This window comes from Aphis gossypii, chromosome X, assembly GCF_020184175.1.
Source record: "Aphis gossypii isolate Hap1 chromosome X, ASM2018417v2, whole genome shotgun sequence".
In the NCBI taxonomy this organism is placed as follows: Eukaryota; Metazoa; Arthropoda; class Insecta; order Hemiptera; family Aphididae; genus Aphis; species Aphis gossypii.
Window position 1 is genome coordinate 60,196,082 of NC_065533.1, and position 18,144 is coordinate 60,214,225.

Sequence of the window (18,144 nt, forward strand, 5' to 3'; positions counted from 1 at the left end):
TTAAGTGCAAGTGTGCAACTCATAAATAAATAACCGAAATACAAAAAAAACTTGAAATTTTCAGAAAATGTTTATGTCATCGTTTAGCATAATAATATTTTCAAATATTTCAACTCTTTTTTTTTAATTACCTATTTAGATATTTAAAATTTGAAATTTGTTTCACTTGTTATTAAATTTACCTTAAGAGGAAGTCATACCCGCATGTGTTGTCTCCGTCTTACACATGTACGACGTAGACAAAACGTGTTTACTCAAACAGAGTAGAACTCGCTCAAAATTGAATTATGATAATATTTTTGATGGCAAGATGCTGCGTTTTTTCCCATTACTTCCAACATAAAGTTCATTATATCATTAAGAAATAGCGAAAATGTCAACAATTGTAAATGACTTTTAATTTTTCAAAATTTAAATGTTTTTTTAAAAAAACGCTACGTCTAACCCTCAGAATTATTGTCACAATTCAATTTTATGAAAGGTATTTTTACTCTGACACCAAAATTGAGCGAGTTCTACTAAGTTTGCGTTAATGCGTTTTGTCTACGTCGTAAGTGTGTTAAACAGCGACGGGTATGACGTCCTCTATGTCTTAATATATATACATAAAGTATAGGTAAATATATACACAAGTTATAAATTTTTGTAAAAAAAATTTTCGTTTAACAAACGTTGATTTTCATGAACTTAACTTAATTACATACTATAATAATAATAATAATAATAAAAATGACTAATGAGTCATGACCAAACTAATACCTATCACTATAGTCTAAAGATCTATAGATATCTAGTTCATAATGTTTATGGTTTACAATAACTACCTCCAAAACATTTCAATAGTCATATTAAAAATTCTTAATTCCGACATAGTAGGACCGCGCCGTGTACAAAAATAAACATTTTATTAGGTTAGAAATCACAATACGACAAAGGACGATGTCAGCTGCAGTAAAGCTTTGAATACTTACAATTTTTACAAATGGCGCTGTCCTGTGCGATAGCCCTAGCGTTGGCGGCGAAAACTACACACGATGGCGGATGCGTCGGTGTGCGCGTGACAAAGATTACCTCCACGGACTGCTTGCGACATGAATTTTGACCGTGGACAGACAGACCCATACTGATTACTGTTCATAGGGCCCGGGATGGACGTGCTCCGTAAATTACTGGCTGGTGACCGGCGCGACTCTAGCGGCCATTCGCGATCAGTAATCATCATAGTAGACAAAACTATACAAAAATCGCCCATCGCCATCGTGTATACGCCATAGCGGTGCGGTGTAGTTTGAGAACTCATGACTATCCGTAGACATATTATGGCGGGCGGTTGTCGGGGGAGGGGAGGTCACTTACCAGTTTTCGTCAAGCGGAACAATAGACAGTGTCTAGTACTTGGTAGATACTAAATACTAAATAGTATCCTACGTGAACCCACTTCCGTTCGCGGATATTGGTACGACGTGTCACGACCATTTACTGTGTAAATTGTGTACGGTGTATGCGAAATTACGAGATTGCTATAACGACGTTGTAATAAAACCCATTAACGCATAGTTGTGCGTGTCGCATGTTGTGTCTATGATACAGGTGTGACAACAGAAAGAAATGAAAACGCCTATGGCTGCGAACGACGCGGCTGTCGCAGATAATATCGCGTTCACGTTGGTATTTCGTCCGATTGTCAAAATTAGGATTGTATCGGGAGGAGATGACGAGTTTACGACTGCGCACTCAATTCGCACGAACGCGATGGCGTACAGCGGGCAGTGGGCACGGCCCTAGTGGAATACGTTACGTTCAGAGGCCAGAACTCTCTGTCTCCCCCCCCCCTTCATTGATGACCGGTCGCCCAGCTGGATACCTACTTTTGGTCGCGTCCGGTCATCGTTCATCGGAATCGCCGAAAACCTATGTCGGACCCCTTATAATGTCACTAGACAATATTGATCTTTGTTTACATTATCGGGTAAACGCCGTGAAGCCGACGTTTATCCCCGGCCCCACACCGTCGTCGTTTGTCTTGTCGCGCCCAAACGTTTTGGGACACAAAGGGAAATGCCCTGATTGTGACCGTAAATGGCGAACGATACCCTGATCACAACGACCAATCAGAATGCGAAAAATTACGAAGCATTCGTAAAGCCAGATTTACGATCAATCCGTTACCCCATCGTAGGGCTTACTGGGCAGTACCAGTGACGGTACATATAGTATCAGTATTGTCAATTCATTGGTGTGTCAACCTAATTTTTTTGAGTTCATGGCATACTAAATAATAAAAACATGTGCATTATAATATGATGACTAAACCGTATACATACAGATGGCTTATAAGGCTAAAACACTCCCACGGGGACGTTAAGAGGACGCAAGGTATTCTAGTGATCCAATAAGAACTTCCAAAATGTAAGAAAATATTTTAATTAAAGAAGGAAGTAGATTATCATTTCACTGTAAAGTAAGCATTTAGTCATTTTAATGAAATAGGTATGTATTGAATGATAAATTATTACAGACATGAAAAACGATTCTGATTAAAGATTGCCTATGTTGCTAAGTATATTATTGGGCTACAAATCTATCTGTGACAAAAATTCCTAGTAGGTACTGGAATTCGTTCGCGCAAATATTTTCCTTTTCACTCCAACAGTCAACAGGCTTAGGACTGTCTGTACTATGTTTACTAGTTCACTGAAAATACGTCATACCCACATATGTTTACAACGAACGTACATACTACCTATAGATCTATAGTCATTTAGTCACAACAGTACTAAACCATAATATTAAAACTATATATTATAAGTAGGGTACGGTTGGTATGGAAAATCTAAAATTATATAGTCTACCTAAATGATTATTAGATGATATGCTATCGAAGTTTTGATGATTTGTACCAGTCTGTGATGAAATATATATATTTATGTGCTTGTGTCGTTGTCGTCCATTGTCAGGTTAACAACTGATTTCATTGTGCGCAATGTACAAACGAGTGGCTGCAGCGTATTATTGTACGATATACCTAATTAATTTGATACCCATCGGTTATTTATTGTACTACTTAAGTTATAGGAACTGTATGTTGAATTGGGTTTTGCCAAACCAATAGATTTATTATGATTAATTTTGTTATTTTAATAGTAAATAGTATAATATTATATTAGTGTATTATTTTGAAATTTGAGTTAGTAACAATTATTTACCGTAGAATGAATAATATATTCGTGTTAAACATCAGGGCAATAGCATAAAATTAATCTTTTGAAAATGTTACTGTGACATTATGTTTATAATAATAATATACCTACGTATAAACTTTAAGTACACATGAATAATATTTTTGGATTACAATCGTCAATTATCATACATAATTATAGGTACATCGTATAATATTATTATATAAATCATTATTATTTGTTTAAGTTCTCATATTTATTTAGGTATCTAATACCGTTCAAATTAAAACAAGATTTTATAGATTTATCAATGTGTTTATTGTCGTTTCCATTATATAGACATGGGTGCAATAATTATGTACCTATAATATACAATATACAGGTATATACAAGGGCGGACTGGGCTTGTAAAGGCTTACTATACTAAAATTTTAGAGGGCCTCACATTTAGTAAAATTCAGAGAATCAATTACCTACTATTTTGTGTCAAACACAGATGTGGGAATGTATTACATTAATAAATGTATACTCTTAACACGGTTCTGTTTATCTGTATCTATATAGAACATTTATTTTACAAAATTAAAGAGTAAAATAGCATTTGTTTAAATAGGTAATAGTTAATAATTTATTATAATAATATTATTGGGCTGTTATAGTTTATAAATAATCCTAATCCATATTCTGTAGATTAGTATTCATATTTATTTTGTATGAAATTCCACAAATATAATTTTTTGTTAAACATTCCAATATTTTACTATTTAATTAACTAATAAATATTATAAAAAAAAAAAAAAAAAAAAAAAATACAATAGAACAATATAATATTGTGACTTGATAGAAGATAAATCAAAACCAATGCAATCCGTAATACAATCAACTACAGACTACAGTTATAATATATATAGGTAATATTTTAATTTGATAATGTTTAATCTAAATTTATGTTATTTATAATACTAACTGTTAAAACATTATACCAAAGTTAAATTGTATAATATATTACCACTTATTAAGGAGAATCTATTGTAGTACCTACTCATTGTCAAATTTAGAAATTATAGTTGAGGATTTTATAGTTTCATAAAAATATATTGTTTGTATACACGACATTTTTTTTAATTTCTATAAAAATTATCTTCTTAGGATCTTTGTGTTAAATTTTTAAGCCTAAGTATTTAAATTGAAAATTATATAAATTTTTTAATAGGTGCAATAGGTGCATATACAAAATAATTTGTTGAATAGTTTTTTTTTTCAAGCAAATTAAAATGAAAGTATTGTATTTAGGTATTTTAAGTTGTTAGGTCTCCCCTACCACAACAAAACTCCATTTGATTACCAACTATAATGTATGTGTAACATCAACTTATAAATATTATAACAACAAAAGTTAGTTAAATCCATCATACCAGTATTTTTAATATATAAGTTACAATAAATGTAATAAATAAATAAACTAAACTAAGTTAACCCAATATATAAATCATAAGCTATTGATATAAATTATACTAAATCAACTATTCTACATCATAATAATAAACTGCTATCGTCAGAACTTCAAAGTTATTGCTTAAAAAAATTTTATTAAATTGTTTGCAATATTGTAAAAAAAATATGAAAATTAAATTATTAAACTTTTCTTGTTGGTATTTTGATAAAAATTTAATACAATCAAAACCAACATATTGTCATAAACTCATAACTAATGATATAAAAGCCAACATTTGGACGTAGTCAACAAGATTGAAATGTTAGTCTTTTAATGAGATTATGACTCAAAAAATTTAAAAAATGAGATAATCAACTGAGCGGGTGTAGAAAATGTTTTCTATCAATTTTGGTATAAACTACCATAGAATTGTAATGTAGAAACATCAATAATACAAATACATATAGAATAGAAGAGTTATGTGTTATACAATTTACAATTTTTTTTATTACTTTTTTCATTTAAGTATGCAAACAAATAATTAATTTATAAATATCACTAAAATTGACGTAAAAAATATTAAAGCAATAACTTAAAAGTTCTAATTATCATATAAAGTAAATAATAATATAATTAACATAATTATATAATATTATGTTGTATCCAATAAATATATGAATATATTAAAAAATAAATAGAATACATAATATTTGTTGATAGACAGGGCATGGAACTTTATAAAAAGCAATGACATGTGTAAATATATATGCACAAATTTTAGTAGAACTGTTTATGAATAATATATTTTATTCTAAGAAATGTGCATATGTATTAAATTCCAAGCCATGTTAATAGCTATCATTACAAATATATTAATAAATTAAAAATAATATAAGCGTATAATATAATGTAATATATTAAGATAAATTTTAAGAGTTATTTAATATTAATTATGTTTATAATATAAGTTTGGTCAATAATTAAATAAGTAAAACATATGAATACATGATAAAATAAATCTAAATATCAAATATATCTAAAGCTATAAATTAAAACTTAATAAACGTAACAAACGTGAAAGTTAAGCAAAAAAAAAAAAAAAAAACAATATCAAACAGAATTCAACTAATATTTTATTATGTTATATTAAGCTGAATGAAAAATGTCTGTTAGCAAAGAGTCATTGGATTCAATGATGATGGCCATTTGTTATTTAGCAATTGCTATTAAAACTTGATATGTATTTTAACAGGCTCATACGAGGTGGTTTGAAATCGTCAAAACGACTGTTGCGTACTTGTACAATTTTCTGGGCGCGTCGACCACGGCTATTCATGCCTAAAAATAAATAAAAATTATAATTTATAGTTAGTTGTAGACTAATCGAATAAAAACAAGTTTGAATCTTGTTGATAATAATTGCATATTAGTTTTTTTGTTATTTACTCATGGCATCCAAAGAATAGTAACGGACGATACTGTGTAGCAGCATTCTGTTGTAACTTGGCAATGGGGCTGATGTATAAATGCCTTTTGGTACAAGTGAAAAATATCGGACAACTTCGGTTTCTAGATGATCTATGGCAGCCTGAAAAACAGTACAAATATGTAAAAAAACAAATAATCAAGGTAACATTTATTATAATCCAGTGGCGTATTTATAAATATGGTGACCTAAGTATTCAATGAGGGTAACCTCTTTTTCATTAAAATGTATTTTAATAACATAACGAGTCTTTTCATGAATTAGCTTATAAAACTTAAAACCATCGATATTATATTTTGGACACATTTTTTATACATTTTATTTTCCCAAACATAAATAAATTTTTTTAAATTGTAAAATAATTGATGGAACGTATAGAAAAAAAAAATTCATCATTGATAATTGATATTAGTATTTATAGGTACTTAGAAAAAGTTTCAAGATGAGAGGGTTACTTATAGTGTGCAGAAAGTGTTTTATAGTTGTTCATGCAGTGCCATATACAGGTTTATAGACAAATTCAAATGTGTTTCTAGCACTGGATTTACTAAAGAAAATTAATACACATAAAATATTAGATTTAAAATAATTAACATATTGAATATTGGATTTGGTTACTCAATACAAATGGAAAGTGCATAAAACATGCCAAAACAATATACACTAAGAACAATGAGAAAGACATTTTAAGAAATAATTTGTTGGAACCAAAGCCATAGCTGGAACAAATTCGGGGGGGGGGGGGGGGGTAAACCCCCCTTATATACGGCCTGAGTTAGAACTTATATTTTAAATTGTATTGCCAGGTAATAGAGGGCAAATGATTTAATAATTATCATGTAACATTTGCTAGGAATACGATATAACCACTGTTAGTGGTGCCAACTATAACATATAAATTAATTTTTATAATATTTAGTAGTTAAAAATCATTTTAATTATATTAATTACTTAAAATAAAAACAGACTTTATCTAAAAACAGTACTAAGACTCAAACATTTTAGTAGATATTTATTTATATAATCTATTATAAATATGAAATTAGTCAACTTACAAAAGGTAAACTTTTCTGTTTGAAAAGGGATTTTTGTGATGTAGTTAGATTTTTAAATGCTAAATCTGGGCGAGTGCTTCGTTTTGACTTTTTTTCAGCTTTTATTTCAGCAGCAGTATTTTTGTTGCGTTTTGTTAGTACAAGTTCATCATTTCCTTCAATAAATGATTCTTTTAACTATAATAGATACATTAAGTCAAATTAATAACAAAAAAGACATTTTATAAATAGCTATTTAATATTGTTTTTGATAATGGAAAACTCTCTTTAGTGTATTTCTTTCAATTAAATAGTAACTAAGTATTTCAACGTTCAATTTTAAATTAAAATGGGTTTTTTTTAGGAAGACAAAGGATACTAAAATATATAGTCTGGGTCAATTTATAAAAATTGTTTACTCATTTATTTATTTTTTTTTTTAAATAAATATATTTAACAATATTAAACTTTTATCATTATTAGGTAACAAATTAAAATTAATTAAAGTATTGATGAATTAATCTTTTTCCATTTCCAAATACTAATTTACGGTTAAAGTTTAAATAAATACGAATTTTTCTAAATTTTTCAAAAAAATTAATACACCATAATTTTATTATTTTTACATAAAATAAAAATTATATTTCTTTTATGTTCAAGTTAATCTTTCAATAGAAAATTGATGATGTAAATCAATCAATTTTTGGAGTAAAAAAAAATTATAAAGTTGGTTAATTTTAGTTACATTAATTTATTAATACTATTGTTTTTAAAAAATTAAGTTTTACTATATATATATATATATATCAAGAGTAAATATTTTAAAGAATAAACCATTATTTGTATTAAATCTTTTCTAAAAAATGTTATTTCTATAAAAATTTGTCTGGCCGAAATATTTTATATTACTTTTAAGTAAAACATACTATTAAATATGAATAAGACCACAAAAAACACTCGAAGTGATTTTATGAATTTGATATTTTTCAAAATGAAATTAGAAAATAAAATTTAATTTACAGGGTTAAATTTTTCAGTAACTGAAAAAAGAAAGAATATAAATACTAAATTAATAACTAATATTAATACATGATTAATTATTCTTTGATTGTTATTACTTATTAAGTTTATGAAAATATTTGGTGTTTATAATTGTATATCCAAAATAATTTTTCTTAAAATTGTATTGTTAAATATATAAATATATTTTTTTTACTTTTCTGTACTAGTTGTACAAAATTAAATTTGAGTTTTTGTGTATCAAATCACATTTTTAATTAAATTTACAAACCATTGACAACTTGACTTTATTTATTAAGACCAAGAGGAAGAATATTTATTTTTTATAAAATGAAAAAGAAATTATCTAAATATTTTGCTAGCAGATATTTAAATATTTATAGAATAAAATCATCTTATCAACACACGGTGAATAAAGTCCACGATATTTATAACATTTAAAACTAACTTATAAAATGCTGCTATAACTTGACTATTTATTTAAAGATAAACCCTTTATAATATTAAATTATTCTTCATCGTAATTTAAATTTGAGCAGCATGAAATCATACGATACATACATCAGGCCGAGTTGAAAGCCTGTTGATTGCTTTGGTGAATCCATTTTTGTTGTCATTACAAAATATATCATCTTCAATTTCGTCACTCAAAGATAGAAGAAAACTTTCTGAAAAAAACATATTAAAATATAACTATGGTGTCTATATTTTAAATAAACTATTAGAGGTACTGGGTTAAGTAAAGTTTTTTATTTTTAATATTAATAAAAATAATAATAGTTTGAAATTAAAAATAAATTGATGAGGTCGCTTGTTGGAGGTGCGCAAGAGTAAGATATTCAAAGTAGAGAGAAAATGCTAACTTGACTGGTTTTTTTTTGTCTATTGACAGGTGTGTTAAGTTTTTATAAGAGTATAATAAAATATTGTGCTATAATAATTATTGTTTTAATAAAAATAAAATTACACTATTTAATTAAATTGAAATGCACAAAATAATAATTTTTATTAATTTTATTTATTAATTACTTAATTTTTTCTTTTTGTAAAACCCAGATAGCAAGTTGTGACTGTATTATAATGTATATTATCAATATACAATATAATATATAAATACATGTTCACAACTTATCTAAAATGATTTAACCTATATTATCCATAATACATTATAGATTTTTATTTGATTAATAAAAATAAAAAGCATACCATTTTGTGCACGATTTGCTTTCTTGCGTCCCATTTGAGAAATATTTTTTTTCTTATGCGATACTCCCGACACCGGTTTAATGACTGGTGATGAAGATGTATCAACATTATGTTCAGCATGTTCAGTATAGGAAATCCTTAATTCAGGGCAGAGTTCTCTGTAGTATGCTGAATAATCAACTATGGTGAAGGGTTGTGGGTCATAATAATCTGATTCATCACTGGTATCAGAATAAATTGTATCATCAACACTATAATGAAAATATAAACATTTAATTATAATATACTTTCTTTTAATAATACATAATGGTTATAACTTTTAATAATTGTACATTGAAAATATTATGTCTTAAAAAATATTCATATTAATAAGTTCATAATGTTATGCGTATGTTACATTTTGTTAAAAATAATTTAATAAAGGAAAAATATGTTTTATGCATGCATTGATTAAGAGGATGTCAGTGCACTATTTGTTTTCTCTCTCTAGCCCACCCGCAACATAGATAAAAGGCATTTACGTAGAATCATTTTTTCTATGATTTTAAGTAATCTTAGAGTAAAAACACTCATTACAAAAAAGTTAGAGATTAATATTTTTGAGGAAATCGATTTGTCAAAATATGGTCTCAAAATAATTTTAACATTGTTTAAATTTACAACATTATTTTGTTTATTTTGAAAGTTAAATAACAATAAAATATAAAATCCATACGTCATTCCCTCAAAAATATTATTATCTATCTTTTTTTTGCAATGGGTGATTTTACTCTAAGATTACTTAAAAACATAGAAAAAATGATTCTGCATAAATGCGTTTTGTCTAGGTTACGCGTGGGCCAGAGAGAGAAAACAAATAGTGTTCTGACATCCTTTTGAGGATATTTGTTTTGATAAGGTTTAGATCAGGCATGCCCAACCTTCTTCAGCTTGCAGGCCACATTCAAAATTTAAATTTATACTGTGGGTTGTATATAATAATAAATATACATTTTATTGTATATTTTTCTATATTAAATTTTAATGATTAAAATTAAAAGTTGTATGATATTTTGTAATTCTTAAACGTTTATTAAAATAACATTTTTTCAAATTATAATTTTTATTTTATACCTATACAAATTTCTAGTTTTTATAAAATAGATACAGGCTGGTTGGGCATGCTTGGTTTAGACACAGGTACTTATAAGCTAATAACTAAATTAAAATATAAAGTTAATAAATTCATAAATGGGTTAAAAATGTATACGTTTCAATGTATGTTACATTACCTTCTAATGTTTATTAAGCCTTAAGTACATTCTTCCATAATATTTAAAATTTCTTGTTTTTATAATTGACTACAATTTTTATGCTTAAATAATATGATAAGTTATACATAAAAATTAAGAGAATTTGTTGAAAATAATATAAAAATTACTCTATTCTAGTTAGGTATAATACAATTATTTAACTGTTATTATGTATGATGTACATTGTATTATTACTATAATTGACTAATTAGGTAATTTTTACTTGATTCCCAACAAATTTCCCTAAATTTTACACATTATTTAGGTATACAAATTGTAGTTGATGATAGAGACAAGAGATTTTAAATGTTATCAAAAAATGTATAGCAGACTTAGTAAATATTAGAAGTTAAATTTTATTGTTAAAATACCTGACGTGGATTTAAGGGGGGAGGCTAAGGGGCTTTAGTCCCCTTTTAGACGTGTTATATATTATATATAATTAATATAGGTATATACTATATACCTTACTATATACGTATGTATTTACTAAAATTAAATATTTTGTCTTTCTGTTATACAAATTAGTCGCTCCCCCCATTTCATATTTCTAGATCGCCCATGTCACATACTACCTACTATTAATATTAATTAAGAAATATCTAAGATTGAGAAGTATTAGGTAATAACGATCATTACAGCCATAGTAACACCTACTTAATGAGCCGTAAGTCTAATTTAATAATAAGGTAGTATTGTATTGTTAAAATACCTTAAAATATATATATATTATATATTTTTTATTATACAAATGATAGGTATGATGGATAATTTTTATAATTATTTGTCCAATTTGCTTGTGTATTCTAATAATTAAACTCACTTTGTTGTGTTTATTATCATATTTTTCATTCAGAATAGTTTGAAGTTGTAATCGATTGGTTACATGTGTATGGTGGTATTGAATGTAAAAATTATTAATTATTTCATCACATTTCTTAGAAATAATTTTAAAATAATAATAATAACAATATACATTATAATTAATTGTTTATAGGTACCATATAATAATTAATGACTGTAATATGTACATACATTTTAAGAACTTTAAGTAAAATTTGATTTCTCAAAAACCTCAATAAGTCAAAAAATTGTATTTCCTTTTAATTTTGACTTATTGAGTTTTCACTGTATATATTATATAATTTCTAACTGCATTTGTATAGGTACTAGAATGAAACTATAGTAGCTATAATAAACTACAACAAACTATAATTTCTAAGAGTAATAGGTACTTACAGATCATCAACATCGACCTGGAGTATTTCATCACTGCAATTGCTAGCAGGCCTCTTGGTTATACCCATATTGATAGCAGTGATTATAGCAAAACAATTGACCTCACTAGGTTAGCTGAAATTAATACTATTATAAAAATGTAAATAATTATGATACTATTAATATAAAAATATAGTTATAGGTACTATAGTCATATGCCAATTTGAACAATGGCCAGTCTTATGGATTTAAATTAACTAAAAACTAACTTTTAAATAGTTTTGAGGGCTGATATTACAAGAAAATTCACATAAAATATTTTTGATTAGATCTGTGAAGTACATAGTTTGAATATGACTATAGAAGAAGGTACAACTACTAAGTACTATACAATTTTACTTATGCCAATGCATAGGGCTGTATTGATGAGTAATAACAAGGTAAAAGAGCATGTTTAAAAAAAAATGTAAATAAGAAATAACAAAATTATAATTTTTTTTCTATTTTGTGTCAATATAATTAGTGGGTGAGAATGTGAGGGCTAATTTGAGAGCACAATGAATAGTATAGACAGTGCTCGAATTGGTAAATTGAAAGAATGAGAACCCAAATAGAAATTAAAAAACAGCGTTCCAACCGAACATTTATTTAAAACTAATCTGTGGGGGCTTGGCTCCCCACACCTCCCTTATTGCTACTATCATATTTTAAAATAAATAACTTCTAATATTATATATTATTTTTGATTAAGTGTCAATATGTGTACACTTTTAATCACTTTAAACATTTTACTTTTTCCTAGTTATATTAAATAAAAAATACTAGTATAGACTATAGGTAGAATTGTAGGAAATTCAATTAAAAAAACGTATAGGTACATAACAAAATAAAATGTATCAATAAAACTAATATATATTATATAGGTACCTAATACATTTTTAATACCAAATAAATAATAATAACTTTATATCAGTATGTTAATTATAAGTTAACAACAAAAACTTTTATCAAAAATGTATAATTTTATAAATATTTATATAAGATGCAAATTTTATATTTTTAATAAATAACTTTGATAATTTGGATTGGTCATATAATGTTGAGAAAAAAAGACAAAATTCAATGTGTAAATCTACTAAAACTCAAGACCCAAATAAAGTCCATAAGCCATGTAAAAAGCATCAATATCTCTATTTATTCTTTTTGGGCAACACACTTCATCAGAGAAAGATAAGAATATCTATATCCATAGACTTTGAGAAATTAGTGTTTTCATTTCATATAATATATTTTATTCTATAGCTCATACTTATATTATTCTTGTGGTAAAACTAATTTTATAGATTTTGTACTTATTAATCAAAAAAAAAAATATCTCCTATATATTTCCTGTGTATCTTAATTCGTGGTAAAAATTGAATTTGCTTATTCAAATTTAAATTAGATAAGAATGTTCATTGTCATTTATATTTTATACTGTGTAGTGCGCACCCGTGCGTTCTTTTAGGAAAATGTAGTATGGGAATGCTAATTAAAATCAAAAGCTAGTATGGGAGCTGAGTTCCCTTGCATTCCCGCCCAAGTCGAGCATTGAGTATAGATGCATTAAGTATACATTGTACAAGTAGTGTGTGTACTTACCAAAAATATTAAATTGGAAATATCGTTTTAGAACGAATAATATCAAACTTGAATCAAGTTGTCTAAATGTATGTTTATTAATTCAAGTAATATAGTCCTTGGGCTAGAATAGATTGTACAATTATACTGGAGGTATTACACTAATACGGTATTAAATGATTATAGGTTAATTAAATGTACTATACAAAGTATAGGTGACCCAAAGGGTAACGCTATGTTAAAATAATTTACAATATAATATATACAAAAAAAAAAAAATTGCTATTGCGCAATGCGCGACGACACGGAGTATCGAACCACCGAATGACTAATGAGATTACACATATAGTAAATAGAAAGAAGAAAGATGAGACTATGAATATTATGAAAAGAAGAGCGGTGGTAATGTTTGTTTATTTGAACGTCATTGGCTGTTTGATATGAACGGCGAAAACAGCCGATGTTATCTCACGACTCGACTTGTATGATAACAGAGAAAATGGGTTCGACGAAAAATAGGGCAAGGTGATCACGGTTAACCGGTGGTCGATTCGCACAAAATTATTATTAACAAAAATCTAAAAATATTTATTTTACAATTGGCTATCGGAATTCAACATTAACATTCAATGGTTATGATTACGAATTTAGCCATTCGAAAAAAAAAATCATCGAGTGTGTAGGTATTGTGATCATGATTAAAGATATACCTTTATAGATATATCTTTAATCGTGATTGTACTATTGTAGTATACTGCAGTGGTACACTGTTCAAGAGAGTAATTTTATTCTGTGGTTCGAGTTTTAAGTATTCGAGTCGGCAGTCATACCTAAAATTTACTGGTATACAGTTATATACACATAACACATTATACGTGTTGGTAACAATATTGATATTAAACATTTTAATATAATACTATGATTATGAGCAAATACTATAAATGATCGTTTATTCCTTTTATCATTACAAATCTAAACAATAAATTAAATTTCTAATAGGCAATAGTAAAGCGATGTTCCGCTATTTTATCCAAGGCCAGAAGTGTTATAAATTTCTATAGTATTATTTCACGAATCACATGTGTAAAATTAAAAACTCGTTAATGTGCAATTACTGATTTTATGGCGTTTTGGTCTTGATTAAATTGCAATTTTAGATTTCATTACGAGTCGCATACGATATTATACTTCATCCTACGAGGTATTGCAATTCCCTAGGCCCTATAGCGCATCCAAAATTTCAAATACAACATCAAACTCCGCCGTATCGTAGTCAAATTTCTCCCACCACACATCGGCTAAATCTTAATGCTGGTATAGTGGTAGAAGTGCTCCAAAAAATATGAGTTTTGGTCGTCTACGTTCGACGGAGTTTAGCTAGCAATTTAGTTACCTAATTATAGACAAGTTTTTATTTAAGTAAGAATATTATTAGAAAGGCATTAGCTGCCGTAGTGACATGTTTTTGTTTTTGATATGGTTGGAAAACAGTACCCATGGCAACTAGAACAATAGATCAAAAATAATAATAATTTACTAATTCATTTCAATGTACATAACATTATTAATTTTTCTGTGCATAGGTATATGTATTTTCTTATGTAATTATAAGGAACTATTATATACCTACCTAATAGGTACCTATATAATAAAGTTATTACCTATAGTTATTAGAATTAGTTGATACTTAATATAGAATATTTTCACTTTTTTATTTTATAACTTAAAATATAATATTATTATTATGTCATTTTTTAGCATAGATTTTAATTTGTTTAAAAAGTTGAATAATTGAAAATTTGAAATTCAGTTGTTATCTGTTGGTAGTCATGTAAAATATTTAAATATAATTTTTTTAATTTAATTAATTTAAAGAAACAAATATTTTAATTGATGGCGGGAAATAAACTAAGGTAGATAAATAAAATTCCTTGAAAGAAATTAACATTTAAACAGTAGAGAAAAGTGAGGTAATAAATAATGATATTGGCGATGTAGTGGTTAACAAGTAACAATGGTATCGCTGGTACTTGCTGGGTTCACAGATACCTACGTAGTCTGTCGTGCCTTTTTCTTTCTATCGTATTTTGATCGGTCGTTGTAATCGTGATACTTATCATTCACTAACCATGGTTGACCGTGAACTCAACTTTTGGACACGATCGATAAACGATGTAGCTGTGAACCCGACTTTACAGATTTTCATGCAATTTTATATCCGTAAGTTTTATTTCAATAATTAACAGTGAATTAATAAGACAATTATAGCTGGCGCAGTGATAGTAGATATGCTTTTAATTTATTATTTTTTAGTGTATAGTGTATACAAGTATAGTACGATGACATTATAACTCAAAGGTAATACACTTATACTAATATATTATTATTTTTAATTCTATAAGTCAATACCTACTGCTATTATACGGACATTTGGACACATATACTTACGCTTATAATATGCATAATATAGTATAGGTATTATTTATATTTCATGAGTAGGTAGGTTCCTAAATTTTTTATTTTATTGCTAAGTAGAGACTGTTGGTTTTACAACGATGTGTGTATGTGATTATTTAGTGTCTATTATTGCTTTGTGGATCAGTAAAAAATAAAAATAGTTCTATTTTTAAAATCGACGATGGTTTTGGGTTGAAAATTGATTATACCTAGTTAGTATTGTATTTTTAGATAGTTAAAAGTAAAAAATTTTTTAGTACCTACTTTTTAAATTAAACGAAAAATGTTGACTAATTGTTATGTTTAAGAAAATGCTTTATCTACGTGAGTACTCAACACATCAACACCCAGTTGACATTACAACCATTTAATATAAAAAGGAAAACATTGGCTGTGCAACATAGTTTTTAATTTATTAATATTATTAATACGAAAAAAGTTCTTATCGGTTCAAAATCCATTAATTTTGTGCTTTTCAAACTTAATAACTTTTATTGTTCTTTTGATATCGAATTAATAAAAAAAATCTTACACAGTCAGAAACCTCTTTTTTATGTAAACATTTGATAGCTTAACTTGGATTACTGTCAGAGTGGTCCATGCTATATGGTTTTTAACATGTACGTTTATAAGACGAAGACAACTATCATGCGGTCTCTTATTCAAAACCAGTTCGGAATAATAAATTTTATTTTTTGTAGTAATACAATAATAAAAAAATACTATACTAACACTTTCTAGACATAATATACCATAAAACGAGGAGATTTTCAATTGGGGAATGGAATTGCATATTTTTAATTTTAGAGTTCATTAACTTAAAGAAATAGATTTAAATTTGCCGTGATAATATTTAAAAACTGTTCTAAACAGATTATTTCTACCTCCATAAAAAATATTTCCTCCATGTCTTATTAACCTATGTACCTACTCAATATCATCTTTAAAAACCCAATTCCCAGCGCAGTGAACACATTAAAAAGTCACTAAAATAATAAAAATTTTTTATTTTATTTATGAAAAATTATTAGTTTTCAAATAATTACTGAGAAATAATAACTTCAATACCTATATTTTTGTATATATATTTTGAGCGGAGCCATGAATGTATTGATTTTACAATGATGTATGTTTTGTGTCTGTATATACGTATATAGTAGGTATATACACGATAAGTAATTGTAACAATGCTTAAATTTGCAACGTTGAGGATTTTTATTAGAAAATTGGATCTAAATTATGTTTTTTAAAGGTCAAAATTAAAAAGTCTTAATAGTATTTAATAACTAGGAAAAACAAATAGACAATATTAAGCACCAAAGATACTTCATTTTTACGCAAATATAGTTTTTGACAAAATCTATTCCTTAAATCTGATAACCGTAAATATTTGAAATTTAAAGTGTTTACATTAACATTTATTATACATATTTACTACAAGTTTATAAATGTTTTAACTCTATATGAGATATTTATAGACATTTGAAATTTTCCATTTTTTTAAATTTATTTTTTATAAATATAAATAAAAATATTTTTTCTTATCAAAAACTTGAAAATGCAATACAAGGTATCATATACATTTTTATTATAGTTAAAAAAAAAAAAAAATATGTATCTTGAAATTACACATGTTTGATTAGCATTTTAAGTTTATTTTTCACAAAATTCGTCAAAATCATGAACATTTTTAAATTGTATAGTAATTTGAAAATTTTCAATTTTTGCAACTAATGCTTAAAAATATACCTAATAATAAGTTCCTTGAATTAAGAGTGAAACTAGAAAATTGAATACATTTATATGAAAACATTTTTTTTTTTTAGTTATTTTAATTTTTATATTTAGATGATAAATTGGATAATATTTAATGTTGCATAACGATACTAACTATATTGTTATATAATCCAAAAACATAATTTCTGGAGACTTACAGTTTTTACGTATATTATATGAATATTACTATATAGAATGTCATTTTCCTAATAGGTAGATTAATTTTTTTAGATATTATATCTATTTATACTCGTGAACTTATTTACACTGTGTTATGTTAAGATGCGCTTTTGATTCATAAGTTGATAAGAATAATTTAGTATGGTTATATTATTATAACTTAAAAGAAATAGTTTGCCCACATATTTTAAATTTGATATTGACTTGGAATCATAAATTTCAAGTATTAAATAATAAATAA

At 26.5% G+C, this 18,144-nt stretch overlaps 1 protein-coding gene across 2 annotated transcripts; it reads right to left on the reverse strand.

The window, feature by feature from the left end:
* Positions 1–4,448: 4,448 nt before the first annotated feature.
* LOC114123574 (R3H domain-containing protein 4-like) lies at positions 4,449–13,896 on the reverse strand. 2 transcript variants are annotated; one of them, XM_050206545.1, is made up of 7 exons: positions 13,512–13,896; positions 11,892–12,017; positions 9,361–9,611; positions 8,716–8,822; positions 7,156–7,332; positions 6,061–6,202; positions 4,449–5,952 (listed from the first exon to the last, which is right to left on the reverse strand). In XM_050206545.1, the coding sequence occupies exons 2-7, from the start codon at positions 11,957–11,959 to the stop codon at positions 5,828–5,830; spliced, it is 870 nt and encodes a 289-aa protein (XP_050062502.1). In that variant the 5' UTR covers positions 11,960–12,017; positions 13,512–13,896; the 3' UTR covers positions 4,449–5,827. The 2 variants fall into 2 exon arrangements, with proteins under 2 accessions (XP_050062502.1, XP_050062501.1); XM_050206544.1 differs by having other exon boundaries at positions 11,892–12,005; positions 13,512–13,895.
* Positions 13,897–18,144: the final 4,248 nt, after the last annotated feature.